Below are 17,632 nucleotides of genomic sequence, written 5' to 3' on the forward strand. Positions count from 1 at the left end.
AATTTGAACCTTAATGGACCCCAATTTCAGGCCCATAGACACTCCTGTTTGCAGGAAATGTAGGAATCGACCCAGTTGAATTTCCTCCGTCGGGCCTTACTGGCCTCGCACCACGCAACATATTTTCGCCAATTGCGGTGATAATGTTTTTGCGGTTACATCCTTCCTGGCTTTGATCAGGATAGGGATGACTTCATCCGGAATGCCTTTTTTTCCCTTCAGGATCCGGCGTTCAACCGCCATGCCGTCAAACGCAGCCGCGGTAAGTCTTGGAACAGACAGGGTCCTTGCTGGAGCAGGTCCCTTCTTAGAGGTAGAGGCCACGGATCCTCCGTGAGCATCTCTTGAAGTTCCGGTTACCAAGTCCTTCTTGGCCAATCCGGAACCACGAATATAGTGCTTACTCCTCTCCATCTTATCAATCTCAGTACCTTGGGTATGAGAGGCAGAGGAGGGAACACATACCCTGACTGGTACACCCACGGTGTTACCAGAGCGTCTACAGCTTATTGCCTGAGGGTCCCTGGACCTGGCGCAATACCTGTCGAGTTTTTAATCATGTGGAAGACTTCTGGGTGAAGTCCCCACTCTCCCGGGTGGAGGTCGTGCTGAGGAAGTCTGCTTCCCAGTTGTCCACTCCCGGAATGAATACTGCGGACAGTGCTATCACATGATTTTCCGCCCAGCGAAGAATCCTTGCAGCTTCTGCCATTGCCCTCCTGCTTCTTGTGCCACCCTGTCTGTTTACGTGGGTGACTGCCGTGATGTTGTCCGACTGGATCAACACCGGCTGACCTTGAAGCAGAGGTCTTGCTAAGCTTAGAGCATTGTAAATGGCCCTTAGCTTCAGGATATTTATGTGAAGTGATGTCTCCAGGCTTGACCATAAGCCCTGAATATTCCTTCCCTGTGTGACTGCTCCCCACCAGTCCAGAATGCCTAATCTGCGGCCCTCTAGAAGATGAGCACTCTGCAACCACCACAGGAGGGACACCCTTGTCCTTGGTGACAGGGTTATCCGCTGATGCATCTGAAGATGCGACCCGGACCATTTGTCCAGCAGGTCCCACTGGAAAGTTCTTGCGTGGAATCTGCCGAATGGGATTGCTTCGTAGGAAGCCACCATTTTACCCAGAACCCTTGTGCATTGATGCACTGAGACTTGGCTCGGTTTTAGGAGGTTCCTGACTAGCTCGGATAACTCCCTGGCTTTCTCCTCCGGGAGAAACACCTTTTTCTGGACTGTGTCCAGGATCATCCCTAGGAACAGAAGACACGTCGTCGGAACCAGGTGCGATTTTGGAATATTGAGAATCCAATCGTGCTGCCGCAACACTACCTGAGATAGTGCTACACCGACCTCCAACTGTTCCCTGGATCTTACCCTTATCAGGGAATTGTCCAAGTAAGGGATAACTAAAATTCACTTCCTTCGAAGGAATATCATCATTTCGGCCATTACCTTGGTAAAGACCCAGGGTGCCGTGGACCATCCATACGGCAGCGTCTGAACTGATAGTGACAGTTCTGTACCATAAACCTGAGGTACCCTTGGTGAGAAGGGTAAATTTTGACATGAAGGTAAGCATCCTTGATGTCCCGAGACATCATGTAGTCCCCTTCTTCCAGGTTCGCAATCACTGCTCTGAGTGACTCAATCTTGAATTTGAACCTCTGTATGTAAGTGTTCAAAGATTTTAGATTTAGAATCGGTCTCACCGAGCCGTCCGGCTTCGGTACCACAACAGTGTGGAATAATACCCCGTTCCCTGTTGCAGGAGGGGTATCTTGATTATCACCTGCTGGGAATACAGCTTGTGAATGGCTTCCAAAACTGTCTCCCTGTCAGAAGGAGACATCGGTAAAGCCGACTTTAGGAAACGGCGAGGGGGAGACGTCTCGAATTCTAATTTGTACCCCTGAGATATCACCTGAAGGATCCAGGGGTCTACTTGCGAGTGAGCCCACTGCGCGCTGAAATTCATTGAGACGGGCCCCCCACCGTGCCTGATTCTGCTTGTAAAGCCCCAGCGTATACTGAGGGCTTGGCAGAGGCGGGAGAGGGTTTCTGTTCCTGGGAACTGGCTGATTTCTGCAGCCTTTTTCCTCTCCCTCTGTCACGGGGCAGAAATGAGGAACCTTTTGCCCGCTTGTCCACGAAAAGACTGCGCCTGATAATACGGCGTCTTCTCATGTTGAGAGGCGACCTGGGGTACAAACGTGGAATTCCCAGCTGTTGCCGTGGCCACTAGGTCTGAAAGACCGACCCCAAATAACTCCTCCCTTAATAAAGCAATACTTCCAAATGCCGTTTGGAATACGCATCACCTGACCACTGACGTGTCCATAACCCTCTACTGGTAGAAATGGACAACGCGCTTAGACTTGATGCCAGTCGGCAAATATTCCGCTGTGCATCACGCATATATAGAAATGCATCTTTTAAATGCTCTATAGGCAAAAATATACTGTCCCTATCTAGGGTATCAATATTTTCAGTCAGGGAATCCGACCACGCCAACCCAGCACTGCACATCCAGGCTGAGGCGATTGCTGGTCGCAGTATAACACCAGTATGTGTGTAAATACATTTTAGGATACCCTCCTGCTTTCTATCAGCAGGATCCTTAAGGGCGGCCATCTCAGGCGAAGGTAGAGCCCTTACAAGCGTGTGAGCGCTTTATCCACCCTAGGGGGTGTTTCCCAACGCACCCTAACCTCTGGCGGGAAAGGATATAATGCCAATAACATTTTAGAAATTATCAGTTGTTATCGGGGGAAACCCACGCATCATCACACACCTCATTTAATTTCTCAGATTCAGGAAAACTACAGGTAGTTTTTCCTCACCGAACATAATACCCCTTTTTTGGTGGTACTCGTATTATCAGAAATGTGTAAAACATTTTTCATTGCCTCAATCATGTAACGTGTGGCCCTACTGGAAGTCACATTCGTCTCTTCACCGTCGACACTGGAGTCAGTATCCGTGTCGGCGTCTATATCTGCCATCTGAGGTAACGGGCGCTTTAGAGCCCCTGACGGCCTATGAGACGTCTGGACAGGCACAAGCTGAGTAGCCGGCTGTCTCATGTCAACCACTGTCTTTTATACAGAGCTGACACTGTCACGTAATTCCTTCCAACAGTTCATCCACTCAGGTGTCGACCCCCTAGGGGGTGACATCACTATTACAAGCAATCTGCTCCGTCTCCACATCATTTTTCTCCTCATACATGTCGACACAAAAGTACCGACATACAGCACACACAGGGAATGCTCTGATAGAGGACAGGACCCCACTAGCCCTTTGGGGAGACAGAGGGAGAGTTTGCCAGCACACACCAGAGCGCTAGCTATATATATATATATATATATATATATATATATATATATATATATATATATACATACATACACACACACAGGGATAACCTTATATAAGTGTTTTTCCCCTTATAGCTGCTGTATAGTTAATACTGTGCCTAATTTGTGCCCCCCTCTCTTTTTTAACCCTTTCTGTAGTGTAGTGACTGCAGGGGAGAGCCAGGGAGCTTCCCTCCAACGGAGCTGTGAGGGAAAATGGCGCCAGTGTGCTGAGGAGATAAGGCCGCCGAGAAGGGGGCGGAGCCTATCTCCCGTTTTTCTATGTATTCTGGCAGGGGTTAAATGCATCCATATAGCCCAGGAGCTATATGTGATGCATTTTTTGCCATCCAAGGTGTTTTTATTGCGTCTCAGGGCGCCCCCCCCCCCAGCGCCCTGCACCCTCAGTGACCGAAGTGTGAAGTGTGCTGAGAGCAATGGCGCACAGCTGCAGTGCTGTGCGCTACCTTGTTGAAGACAGGACGTCTTCTGCCGCCGATTTTCCGGACCTCTTCTGCCTTCTGGCTCTGTAAGGGGGCCGGCGGCGCGGCTCTGGGACCCATCCAAGCTGGGCCTGTGATCGTCCCTCTGGAGCTAATGTCCAGTAGCCTAAGAAGCCCAATCCACTCTGCACGCAGGTGAGTTCGCTTCTTCTCCCCTTAGTCCCTCGATGCAGTGAGCCTGTTGCCAGCAGGTCTCACTGAAAATAAAAAACCTAAACTAAAACTTTCACTAAGAAGCTCAGGAGAGCCCCTAGTGTGCACCCTTCTCATTCGGGCACAGAGATCTAACTGAGGCTTGGAGGGGGGTCATAGGGGGAGGAGCCAGTGCACACCAGATAGTCCTAAAGCTTTTAGATGTGCCCAGTCTCCTGCGGAGCCGCTATTCCCCATGGTCCTTACGGAGTCCCCAGCATCCACTTAGGACGTTAGAGAAAAATAAAAGGAACACTTAAACAACACAATGTAACACCAAGTCAATCACACTTCTGTGAAATCAAACTGTCCACTTAGGAAGCAACACTGATTGACAATCAATTTCACATGCTGTTGTGCAAATGGAATAGACAACAGGTGGAAATTATAGGCAATTAGCAAGACACCCCCAATAAAGGAGTTGTTCTGCAGGTGGCGACCGCTGACCACTTCTCAGCTCCTGGATGATGTTTTGGTCACTTTTGAAAGCTGGCGGTGCTTTCACTCTAGTGGTAGCATGAGACGGAGTCTACAACCCACACAAGTGGCTCAGGTAGTGCCGCTCATCCAGGATGGCACATCAATGCAAGCTGTGGCAAGAAAGTTTACTGTGTCTGTCAGCGTAGTGTCCAGAGCATGGAGGCGCTACCAGGAGACAGGCCAGTACATCAGGAGACGTGGAGGAGGCAAACAACCCAGCAGCAGGACCGCTACCTCCGCCTTTGTGCAAGGAGGAACAGGAGGAGCACTGCCAGAGCCCTGCAAAATGACCTCCAGTAAGCCACAAATGTGCATGTGTCTACTCAAACGATCAGAAACAGACTGCATGAGGGTGGTATGAGGGCCGATATCCACAGGTGGGGGTTGTGCTTACAGCCCAACACCGTGCAGGACGTTTGGCATTTGCCAGAGAACACCAAGATTGGCAAATTCACCACTGGCGCCCTGTGATCTTCACAGTTGAAAGCAGGTTCTCACTGAGCACATGTGACAGAGTCTGGTGACACCAAGGAGAACGTTCTGCTGCCTGCAACATCCTCGAGCATGACCGGTTTGGCAGTGGGTCAGTAATGGTGTGGGGTGGCATTTCTTTGGGGGGCCGCACAGCCCACCATGTGCTCGCCAGAGGTAGCCTGACTGCCATTAGGTACCGAGATGAGATCCTCAGACCCCTTGTGAGACCATATGCTGGTGCGGTTGGCCCTGGGTTCCTCCTAATACATGACAATGCTAGACCTCATGTGGCTGGAGTGTGTCAGCAGTTCCTGCAAGACGAAGGCATTGATGCTATGGACTGGCCCGCCCGTTCCCCAGACCTGAATCCAATTGAGCACATCTGGGACATCATGTCTCGCTCCATCCACCAACGCCACGTTGCAACACAGACTGTCCAGGAGTTGGCGGATGCTTTAGTCCAGGTCTGGGAGGAGATCCCTCAGGAGACCACCCGCCACCTCATCAGGAGCATGCCCAGGTGTTGTAGGGAGGTCATACAGGCACGTGGAGGCCACGCACATTACTGAGCCTCATTTTGACTTGTTTTAAGGACATTACATCAAAGTTGGATCAGCCTGTAGTGTGTTTTTCCACTTTAATTTTGAGTGCGACTCCAAATCCAGACCTCCATGGGTTAATAAATTTGATTTCCATTAATAATTTTTGTGTGATTTTGTTGTCAGCACTGTGTAAAGAACAAAGTATTTAATAAGAATATTTAATTCATTCAGATCTAGGACGTGTTATATTAGTGTTCCTTTTATTTTTTTGAGCAGTGTATATAATAATCACAATTTATTTCTTCTTTCCAACCAAAAACATGAAAAGTTTGTTGCAGAAAGTTGCAGGTAAAAGGACAGGCAGAGAGCACCCACCATACTGCACTAACCCTTTTGTCCTCTAGATTCTTACTCATGGTCCAAACATTGAAATCTCACACTTGCCCTAGAGAGCAAATTTCTATTTTTAAGCATGCCTGCCCCTGGGCCAACTTAAACCATACTTACCTACTTTGAATATTTACTCTCTGGGACTGGGAGATGCCTAGAGAGGAGAAGCAGGTGGGCGGGGATGGGGCTAGGCTAATTGTGTCCATTAGGTCCCACCCGTAGCGAGGAAAATGCTGCGATTGGATCCTATTTGCATAGGGACAGGGCTAAAATACATGATTAGCACGTAAAACAGGTCACTACAACAACAGCTCTTTTTTGGCAGTTTCTGACTATTACAGAGGGGAGGCTGTGCTCATAGGGCCTCATTCAGACCTGATCGCTGCTGTACGTTCTCGCACAGCAGCCGATCAGGTCTTAACTGCGCATGCGCTGGTGCCACAGTGCGCCGGTGCATGCCAGACAGCCGACGGCTGTCTCAGCCCTGCAATCGCCTCTGCATGATTGACAGGCAGAGGCAGTCGCTGGGTGGGAGGGGGCGGGCCGACGGCAGCTGTGTGACAACAGGGAGCTGCTCCTAAAATACAAAAGTATCGCTGCTGTGCGAAGCTTTTGTACTTGTGCGAGGGGGTCGGGCCCGACACGTGGGGTGGACTAGCCCTGTGCTGGGCGTCCACCCGCATGTCTGTGTGACTGATCGTAGATGAGCTAAATTTAGCACATTTACGATCAGGTTTGAATTAGGTCCATAGCCGGCTCAGCTCTGGTCTCTCCCTGACAGTCCCTGTATTTTCAGTATAACACTGCAAATGTGATGAGTTTTGCCTATCAAAATAATTAGACAACAATCCACCCCCACCCACCCGTCATGAACTTGTGAGCCGTATCTGGTTTGTAGAAAAGATGGAGTACCTTTCCTCCGTGATGAACAACACTGTGGACAAATTTCACGGTATTTGGACACCCTGGTATGCTAAATTTCAAGTGGCTCTTCCAGAACTCCGCTAATACTCCCTACCCTTTCACTTATTTGTCCTTCCCCGCAACTCGCTCTCTGCTCTATTTTTTTTCTGTCTCCTCCCCTTTCTTATCATCTTTACCTCTCTTCCTCCCTCCTCTCGCTTCCTTTCCCCATCCCTTCTTTCTCTTCTTCACCTGATTTTTAGATTTTTTTTTCAAGTTCTCCCAGGAGTTCCAGTGGTTGGCCCTTAGGGATGCCCTTTTTCTATATCCCATTTGTTTTCTGCTGAAAATCCAGTGCGTATGATTTTTCTAACCTATGCAATTCTATGTACAAATGATTGTTCTCACCTAGGTTCCAGATTGCTTCAATATGTACCTATTATTACTGCACTCTGACTGTGTCTATGTTCTCTATTTGTCATTGATGATATCTTTTCAATAAAAAAAATTTGTGATTGAAAAAATAAAAAAAGGACTAATGCAAAGATAATATTTATATATGCTATAATAAATATCTTCTTTGTATTAGTATAAACATTCAAAACCCTGGAATATACTGGAGTATGACAAGTGAGACTCTACTTGTATAGAGCTCACAGGACACAGCTTTTCCAAGTTACAGGAGTTTCTTGCAAATGTGCCTGTTCCAAATGGGGTATTTTGTATTTGACAGAAGCAGAAAGTATTGTTATTAGTACAAAAAGAACCATTGATCCCTTCCGTACAAGTTGTCTTATAAAAGATCATCTACTGACATACACAAAATTTATACAAGAATTTCCATAAATTTACAAAACTTAAGAGGTGCGATTTTACAGTTTTGCAACCAAGTGCAAGCTTTTGTTCTCTGGTATCAGTCATGCCTGCTAATGATGGCTGAAGGTATTTACTTGCAAGCAGGTATATCTTGTGCTAACTTCATTGAAAGAGAAATTCAAAGTCAACCGTCATTAAAATTATGATCAATCCCTACAATAAGAACTGTAATTAAACTTGCGCCAGTTTAAGAAAAAAAAAAAAAGAAAGAAAGATACAGGATTAGGAGAGAGAGAGAGAGAGAGAGAGAGAGAGAGAGAGAGAGAGAGAGAGAGAGAGAGAGAGAGAGAGAGAGAGAGAGAGAGAGAGAGAGAGAGACTATTCATGCAGCAGTGAAAAGAGTTGAGAAGTGAGCCTGTGGAGAAGTTGCCCATGGCAACCAGTCAGCTGCTCCGTACAGTTGTATAGTATGCTTATTAAAAATGTTACTTCAATGCTGAAAGTACCAACCAGGAAGCTCCTGTCATTTTTCAAACACAGCCTGTAATAGGATAGTTTTAAGATGATTGCTTTGTACTTTATTTCTCTTCAAGTTTTGATAAATCTTCCCCATAATCATAGAAGCAACACGATGTGTCCACCATCCAACTGGTACAAATATAGGGGGTAATTCCAAGTTGATCGCAGCAGGAAATTTTTTTAGCAGTTGGGCAAAACCATGTGCACTGCAGGGGGGCAGATATAACATTTGCAGAGAGAGTTAGATTTGGGTGGGTTATTTTATTTCTGTGCAGGGTAAATACTGGCTGCTTTATTTTTACACTGCAATTTAGATTGCAGATTGAACACACCACACCCAAATCTAACTCTCTCTGCACATGTTATATCTGCCTCCCCTGCAGTGCACATGGTTTTGCCCAATTGCTAACAGAATTCCTGCTGCGATCAACTTGGAATTACCCCCATAGCACTTGTCATGGTGAACACTACAGCAGATCACTATTTTGAGTGCATCCATTCAGTAGGTAGCCAGAGGGAGTAATAGTAACTGGAAACCTGCTGTGTATAGAAAAATCCCCCCCAATCTTCATTTGAAGTATTTTTAATCATGACAAATTTACAGAACATTTACAGTCAAACTTGTGTTGTTATTTGTAGTCATTCTATATCGGCTTACAAACACATCAATATAGCACATTATTTCTGCATTTCATCCTTTGAATTAAAAAAGGCTACTTTATTATATATACAGATAAGCACCTCATGTCACAGGATCCCACCCTCTGTAGCACAGCTGGGCATCTCATATCCTATCTTTGTACAGCCAACAATGCTTCAGGCGTCTGGTCCCATTATTATAATAGTTATTTATTTATTCATAAAGGTCACAGCATTTTCCCACAGAAAAGGCACTTTAAAAACGTTTTAAATACACCCCATAAATGTCACCCACAGAATGCAATATTGTTTCTCCACATTGACACGGTATGACTGCAGGTGTTGCGGTACTACGAGCCCCAGCATGCCCTCTCAGGCTCAGAGATTAGTAGCACCTGCTGGGACCCCAACAACTGAACAAGAGACATAGGTTGCTACCTCTGAGGTAATGTCAGCTCATAAATTCAAAATCTGGTAGCACAAACCTAAAAGCTGAAAGCACCTAGAAGGCAGTGTCCCATGTAAAGAAGATGGTGGACCGCACTTAGTGATAGCCCCTAATACATGCCCACTAAGGTAGTTTTGTGGCCATGCATTACTGCGTGCAGGGCCGATCCTGGACCTTGCGGAGCCCAGGGCGAAAGTTTCCTACGGCCCCCATCCCCACCACCACGGTAAAACAGAGTTGGTGCGCGCCGAATGTGAGCGTTCAAAAATAGGGGCGTGGCTTCTTCACAGGGAAGGTGCATGGCCACAGTTATCCCCCTGTACTTGTACCCTCCACCCGTAACTGTGCCCCCTAGTAGCAGTGCCCCAGTATGTGCCCCTAGTAGTAGCACCACTTGCAAAACAAGAAAACCAAACAAAAGGAAAAAAAAAAACAATACTTACCAGCCCCACTCCTGCTTCCGGACTGCTGCCGTCTCTGGCCGCTGCTGGCTCCTCTCTATGGGAGAGACATCATGACGTCTCTCCCGGGTGTAGTACGGGTGACTGGCGGTCAGGAGATCGCCGGTCAGCTTACCGACGCCGGGATCCCGGCGGGAAGGGGCGAGTGCAGCAAGCTTCTTGCGGGCTCGGTGGCGACCTGCGGTCACCACGGATTCTATTCCCACTCTATGGGTGTCGTGGACACCCACGAGTGGGAATAGTCCCTGTTGGTCGGCATGCCAACCATCGGGATAGTGAGCCGTCGGGATGGTGGTGGAGGTCATGTGACTGTCGGTCTCCCGACCCCCGTTCACATGAATGCCACCAGTCTCTCCCATAGCAGCGCCGCACTGACACTAGGGGTCAATTATGACCTCTAGCGTCAGTCAGCGACTCGTGATGTGTCGGATCCCGCAGGCATGGCTGGGTTCGCATACGATACATTGTATGCGGCCCTTTTGCATACGATGTATCGTATGTGATCCTGCAGGGCGGTTCATGGGAAATCGCATCAGACTTTAGCCTCCAACATGTTGCTGTAGTGTATGGGGCCCTTTAGGGTCAGTTATGTGATGCAGTACAGTTGTGCTTCTGATTGTGCATGTTTTCTGACTGGCAGCCACTAGCACTGGTTTTGCCTATCACTTTGACCATAAATAATTTGATTTGTTCCTGGCCCTGTATAAGTGACCCGCGGCACCCCATGGTGCCGAGGCACACAGTTAGGGAACCATTGGCCTTGGGAACAAAGCTGAAGTGGGTGCTGGGAAATAAATTACAAGACACTCTAATACGAAGTGTAGCAGGTTGATGCTTAATCTAACATCAGCACCTGTATTCTAAAACAACCAAAAAATAAATAAAAAATACATGAAGGGGGGGCTGGGGGAGGAGGAGGGTGACACGTTATCTGTGAGGAGGAATAAAAAAAACCTGTTGCAATTATTTCTGCCTCCCATTCAAGTCTTTTTGTGTGGTCGACAATGACAGTTTTGTTACATTTATTTAATAAAGAAATATTGAATCAAAACGCTTGAACTTTCAGCTCTGGAACAAAATGACAGCAGTGATCGCTGATCTATAACAGAGATGAATGATGGATAGATGTGAGGAGTAAGATTTAATTAATTCCTGCACAGCCAGACAGCACTGCAACACCAAGGAAACAGAAAAAGTGTGTCTGCTTTCAGGTAAGGAACTGTCATTCTTTTCCAGGTAAAAAAGAGGAAGGGTAGACAGTGGGGAACAATGAGGAATAAATAGGCATGACAAAAGTCTACGTGAAGGATGAACAGAGGCTATAAAGCCCTCCATCTGTAAGACTGCACTGCAGAACAGAAGCAGTGCACAGATATCACATCAATACTGTACAGAACGGGTATGGATCATAGAGTCGACCTGGAAAAGGTCGACAGTCACTAGGTCGACCCATAACAGGTCGACATGGTAAAATGGTCAACACAACCTTTTGTCCATGTCGACCAATAATGGTCGACCTACCATTTAAATACCGTACAGAACCCCCTTAAATTGCAATAACGGTGTGGGGCAAATCCTCCACAGAGCGCCTCTTGTCACGAAGGCACACCGCAACAATGTATTTTTGCTCATTTTCCCTTGCACCCTACACAAGGTACACAAGAGAAAAAGCGAAGATTACTTCGTAACAAGCGGTAATGTGCGTTTCTCCAGAAAGTGAACATAAAGTCCCGTGCATCACACTCTTTTAATTGTTTTTTGCCTTTTAAACTGGTCTGTTAAGAAATTGTTGTTATATGAAAACATAATTGCTTAGTAGCAATGCCTTACCCTATAACTTAAGACCCACTAAAATCTTGGGATTTTGGAGAAGAACATTGTTTGAATTTGTGTAGACGTGCATCACGGAGAATCGCCCTATTGTGCGCAGACGAATATGGTGGTGGCACCTCACGGAGAGAGGCAGTAGCAGTAAAGTGCTATGGTGGAGGTTAATAAAGAGTACAGTAAAGCTGGGTACACACTACCTGATGAAGTGTGCGTATATGAAAACGAGCCGATCCACAGAGCGATTATCAGATCGGTATGTACCCGAACACAGCAAGAAATTTCTTGCTTCGTGTGTACTTTCCTTTGATCAAGAGTGTTAAATCAGGCATCATATAACATGTGCAGAACACGTTATATAGTCCTCCCGAACTGACCGTTACAGGAGCATCTGAAGCCGTTATTAGCACCGTCAAGCGTTCTAACACTTCAGCACAGGGACGGATCTAGACTTTTCTTTAGGGGGGGGGGCGGTTTACTGTTTAATCTTGACTCCTCCCATATGCAATCCTAACTCCTCCTCTCTCAATTCTGACTGAACTTTTTGAGTGAGACTGAGATAGTGCTTTGTGATTGTTCTATGTACATGTAACTGTGCTATGGGGTAATTGTATTTATTAGCCCTAGTACACACACACCAGCAAGCGAGGGGCAAATGCTCTGTAACCCTTGCTCTCCTGGCTCCTCTGTGCTGCTGTGGTATAAGCTGCAGCACATCGTTCTGCTTCACCGGAGAGCTCTCTTCTGCTCAAAAGTGGGCGTGGTTATGACTGTGTTAGGGGGGGGGGGGGGGGTCGCCCTCTTCGCCCCCCCCCCCCTAGATCCGGCCCTGCTTCAGCATACACACTATCCGATATAATTGGCTGATCAGCCTGATAATTAGACAGTGTGCACCTATCTTAACACCAGATTACTATACTACCCCCTGTGGAAAGCAGATGGTATCTGCAACTACTGTGACTCCAGCAAGGGGGTGCCCACTGTCATCTACTAAGCACTGCACAGTTTTCTACATACAGGGAGCACAGCACAAGTGCGATACACACCTTTAAGAGACACATGTGCTAACACCCTTATCAGTTACTTGTATACCTTCAGCAATAGAGAGAGGTGATAATGACCCCAGTATTTCAAGACATTTCCATTTGTCGCAGTTGGTCAAAATGTTATACATCTGAAAGAAGGATGCGGTTCACACAAACCCCCTACAGTACATTCAGCAAGGAACACTTGCAGAAAACTGCTGATCCTGTAACCTTCAGTACCGAGAACCAGTAATGCATTTTCCTAAAACACAGGACAGGAGACTGCCAAGGGCTCCTGCAATGCAGTTCAAAAGCCCATTAATATAAACCATTGGAAGTGACCTCTATAGCATCCTGCAGGGGGATGATGGGTGTGGTAAGCAGACCCTCCCTCACCTAACTCATGTGTCTCCACACTGCACACTGATTGTGGTTACCTGGTCACATATTACATACAGTTACCAGTTAGACATTCAGGGCTCTTTCACACATCAATAAAAGCATGAAAAGTGCTTTAGAAATAGGTTTAGATAGTCAATGGTTCAGGTCCAACCAGTGAGTTCTTAAAAAGGATGCAACTTAATCAAGGATGTACTGTATAGCTAAAAAGCACAATCAATGGAAATTGCATATACAGAGCAAATTAAATTAAGTGCATCTTTACCTATTTTCCCAGCACAAGTATATGAATGAGCCCTTCAACACAACAGCATGCATCATTTTGCAAAAAATAAAAATATGAAAATATATGTCCTATTACCAAGAGAATACACAATACCTGCTACACTTACCTCCACAACATACTCATCCATGTCTCCCTCAGTCTCACGGCTTGTAGGTAATCCAGGGCTCACACTTCCAGTGATGTACAAATGGAAATTGCACAGTGCTGTGTCAACTCCAGGTTACTAAATAAATCCAGGACACTGACAATAGCTAGTTAATAAAATAACTGTCAGAGCTGCATCCACACAGACAATGATAGGCGATAACGGGTCAGGGACATCCAGCAAGGAGTCTGGGAGAGGTTTGCAATCGCGGTGTACGTCCCTCCGCCCTGTAGTCATTAAACAGTCGCAATGGTCAGGATATCCTTATTCATTATAGCTAATAAGCATCTAACTCCTGCTTCTCCAATAACGGAGGCTGATGAGCGGACAAGACAGGGAGGACATGCAAATGATCCCAGCTCCCTCTCTGTCCTTTGTTCTCAATGAAAGGTGTTAATTGGGGACATAACCCGAAGACAGACCTGCATTCCACCCATCTATGACTCCATAGCATAACCTTCAATCACAGGTCCTTCAAGACAGACCAACATCTCTCTCTGACTCAGGGATCTTGCATTGACAGGATTTTAACTGAACTCAGCTGCTCTCAGACTACTCCGCCTATAGAGGCCAGGCTTGCAGTGCAAAACCCCTCCTCTACACACTCATGCTCCCTGCTATATGGAGAGTGTGTCACACACACAAAGAGGATGATGTTTCATTGTGTGAGATCGGATCATGCTTGGGAAGCTAATGCGTGTATACAGCTCTGTATGGACACAAAGTGTTTGCTTTTATTTAAATAAATCATAGTACTATGCTTAACCCTTTACCTGAATTCAGCAGTTTTATATTTAGACTGTTAGCTCTTAGGGTCTGTTCAGGTTCTTTATTTATTATTCAGACAAATGTGTTATTTACATTCATTTTAATAATAAAAAATAAATAAAAGTCTCTGAATTGACGCAGTAGTGTACGTGATGTTATTTCATACGACTCATGAAATAAGGAAAACTTTAAAATTTAGTACCACACAGGCATTAGTTTGGTGCGTAAATGGTGCTTGCAACGGTATCCGTTCACATGGTCGACAGTCATTAGGTCGACCACTATTGGTCGACATTGACATGGTCGACATGGACACATGGTCGACACATGAAAATGGTCGACACATGAAAAGGTCGACATGAGTTTTTTTAACTTTTTTCTTTTGGGGAACTTTTCCATACTTTACGATCCACGTGGACTACGATTGGAACGGTAATCTGTGCCGAGCGAAGCGAAGGCACCATGCCCGAAGCATGGCGAGCAAAGCGAGCCATGCGAGGGGACGCGGTGCACTAATTGGGGTTCCCAGTCACTTCACGCAAAAAACGACACCCAAAAAAGTTAAAAAACGCACGTCGACCTTTTCATGTGTCGACCTTTCACGTGTCGACCATTTTCATGTGTCAAAATAGGAATATAGATCCTCCGGTAGGTGCGCACTCACAAAGCAGCTCGGTTAAGTACAATGGTGACTATGAGGTAACTCCCTAAAGAAAACCTCCACCCTATTAGATAGGATCAAATGCAAAGAAAAAAGGTACCAGTACATGAAACCGGGCGCATAGCATGGGGAACTTCTTGAAGTCAGGAGTATGCTGAACTCTATGGTCCAATCCTATAAGGTTTTGAATTTTTGTCCCCAAATCAGAAAAACATAGAGAAGTGCATATAGTGAAGCACAGCTTAGGCAATATGAGATAATCATAAACTAAGCAAACATTTATTCTGATACAATTGTTTAAATATAGCAGCTTTTGATTAAAAACATGAGATTTGTATCCACACGCTTATAAGAACCTTCCTCCGGTAATTACATGCATTGGACACCCTGTATTCACATATTCTCCACATGTGACGTTTTATCAGCTGCTGCTATCTTGAATATATTCATGTTTTTAATCAAAAGCTGCTATATTTAAACAATTGTATCAGAATAAATGTTTGCTTAGTTTATGATTATCTCATATTGCCTAAGCTGTGCTTCACTATATGCACTTCTCTATGTTTTTCTGATTTGGGGACAAAAATTCAAAACCTTATAGGATTGGACCATAGAGTTCAGCATACTCCTGACTTCAAGAAGTTCCCCATGCTATGCGCCCGGTTTCATGTACTGGTACCTTTTTTCTTTGCATTTTCATGTGTCGACCATGTGTACATGTCGACCATGTCAATGTCGACCAATAGTGGTCGACCTAATGACTGTCGACCATAACATGGTCGACCATTCATACCGGAACCGCTTGCAACACATGGACATTAGATCTTATTCCTGTAGGATTATAATGGTTGGCAGTTTTAGTGTTAAAGGGGCCCATTAATAACATTCAATGCCATCTGGGCGCATTGCAGGGTTGCATTGCAATATGCGATTACAATGGGGGAACTTATTAACATGCACCCGCAGGGACAGGGGCTCCAAAAGGAGCTTGTCCCTGTGATGTGCTATAAGTGCTGCTGGGACATCTGCGCATGCGGGGTCCCACTGACCACACATGCACAGCAGCCAACTCCGTGGAGCGTGCCATTCAGGAGCTGTTCTACGTGCAGGCAAGATGCGATAGAGAGTGCGGCCGAAGTCACCCTGCAGGCGCCAGTCGCCCACCCGCACCCCGAGTGTAGCAGGCTCCGTAGGCTGCGTGAGCGTCCACTGCAACTGACTCCATTGAGGGAGACAGACGCTAGAAGTCCCACTTGACCTCTAGCATCTATCAGACGCTAGAGGTCAAGTGGGAGCTCTAGCGTCTGACTGTCCCCATTAATGGTGTCAGCTTCAGCAGGCACCCACGCAGCCCACGGTGACTGCTGCAGGCTGGGTGCGTGCGGGCGGGTGTGGAAATGAGCAGGAAACCCCTGGCAGTAAGCAGGAAACCCCCGGCAATGAGCATGGAACCCACAGCATGAAACCCTTGGCAACGGGCATTAGACCCCTGGCAATGAGCATGAAACCCCTGGCAACAAGCAGGTAACCCCTGGCAACGAGCATGGAACCCAGAGCATGAAATCCCTGAAAACAAGCATGAGACCCCTGGCAATGAGCAGGTAATTTAAAAGTAATTAGCTGCCTTACTGTGGGGCTGTAAGGGACATTATTGTGTGTGGGTCATAAAATGGTGTCAGGATCATAACTGTATGTGGAATAATGTGTTATGGGCATTACAGTGTATGGCATACCGTGCAATGGGTATTATGGTGTGTGGCATAAATTGCAATAGGCGTTACAGTGTTTGGCATAAAGTGGAATGGGCATTAAGGTGTGTGGCATAATATGTAATGGGCATTACGCTGTGTGGCATAAGTTGTAATAGGCATTATGGTGCGTGGCATAATGTGTAATGGGCATAACGTGTAATGGGCAGGACCAGATTAACAATGGGGCGGATGGAGCTACAGCTCCAGGCCTCCACATAAAAATAGGCCCATCATCATGGTAGCATGATGATCACTAGCCACATGGAAAGACACAAATCATAACTATTAAGATTGCATTTCTATTTTTCTCACAAAATTATGCATTTTTTTTATATTTTTACATATTTAGAGAGAGATTGGAGCTTATAGTGTAGGGGTGGACATGCCCATATGGCTCTCCCCACACCCACACAGCACTGATCACACCTCCCCCGTTTCTCACAATAGGCCCTTGAATATTATCAGCTCCAGGCCCATGTGGCCCTTAATCCGGCCCTGGTAATGGGCATTATGGTGTGTGGCATAACGTGTAATGGGCATTACGGTGTGTGGCATAATGTGTAAGAGGCATTACTATAAGGAGGAAAAATTACAAATAATATAAAGGGCATGAATCAGGTTTTTTACCCCTGTGTTTTTGTTTTGCCTGTGTTGTATAAGGGGCTCTACCTGGTGTAATGTGTATAAGCGGTACTACTGTGCGGTGTAATGTGAATTGGTAGTATTTATGTGGCCACGCCCCTTTCCATTAAGCTACGCCCTATGTTCATCACGTACTAACCCTTTTTACAATGTGGGGGGCGCCACAGAAAACTAACGCCCTGGGCACAACAAGGTCTAGAACCAGCCCTGGTTCCATCTGCGGTGGGTAGTCTATAGGCTACAGCTGACTATCGCCATCTTCAGATGGCAGTTGCTGCGGGGGCTAATCTCTAGAATGCTTTATATCCTGGATGTTGGTAAATATGGCAGCATCAGATCCCCAACAGAAACCCAATACTAATAGTAGGCAAAGGGTGTGTTTTTGCGCAATTTCA

The 17,632-nt window shown here is 46.3% G+C and overlaps 1 protein-coding gene across 1 annotated transcript in view; it reads right to left on the minus strand.

Annotated features, from left to right (window-relative positions):
• The window catches only part of LOC134944878 (unconventional myosin-X-like), a 271,284-nt gene extending 257,309 nt beyond the window's left edge, over nucleotides 1-13,975 (minus strand). Inside the window, exon 1 of the mRNA XM_063933792.1 lies at nucleotides 13,377-13,975. Within this exon, the coding sequence (XP_063789862.1) occupies nucleotides 13,377-13,397 (21 nt within the window). The 5' untranslated portion in view covers nucleotides 13,398-13,975. The remainder of the gene's footprint in view (nucleotides 1-13,376) is intronic.
• Between the last annotated feature and the right edge of the window lie 3,657 nt (nucleotides 13,976-17,632).

This window comes from Pseudophryne corroboree, chromosome 7 (genome assembly GCF_028390025.1).
Source record: "Pseudophryne corroboree isolate aPseCor3 chromosome 7, aPseCor3.hap2, whole genome shotgun sequence".
NCBI classification, from domain to species: domain Eukaryota; kingdom Metazoa; phylum Chordata; class Amphibia; order Anura; family Myobatrachidae; genus Pseudophryne; species Pseudophryne corroboree.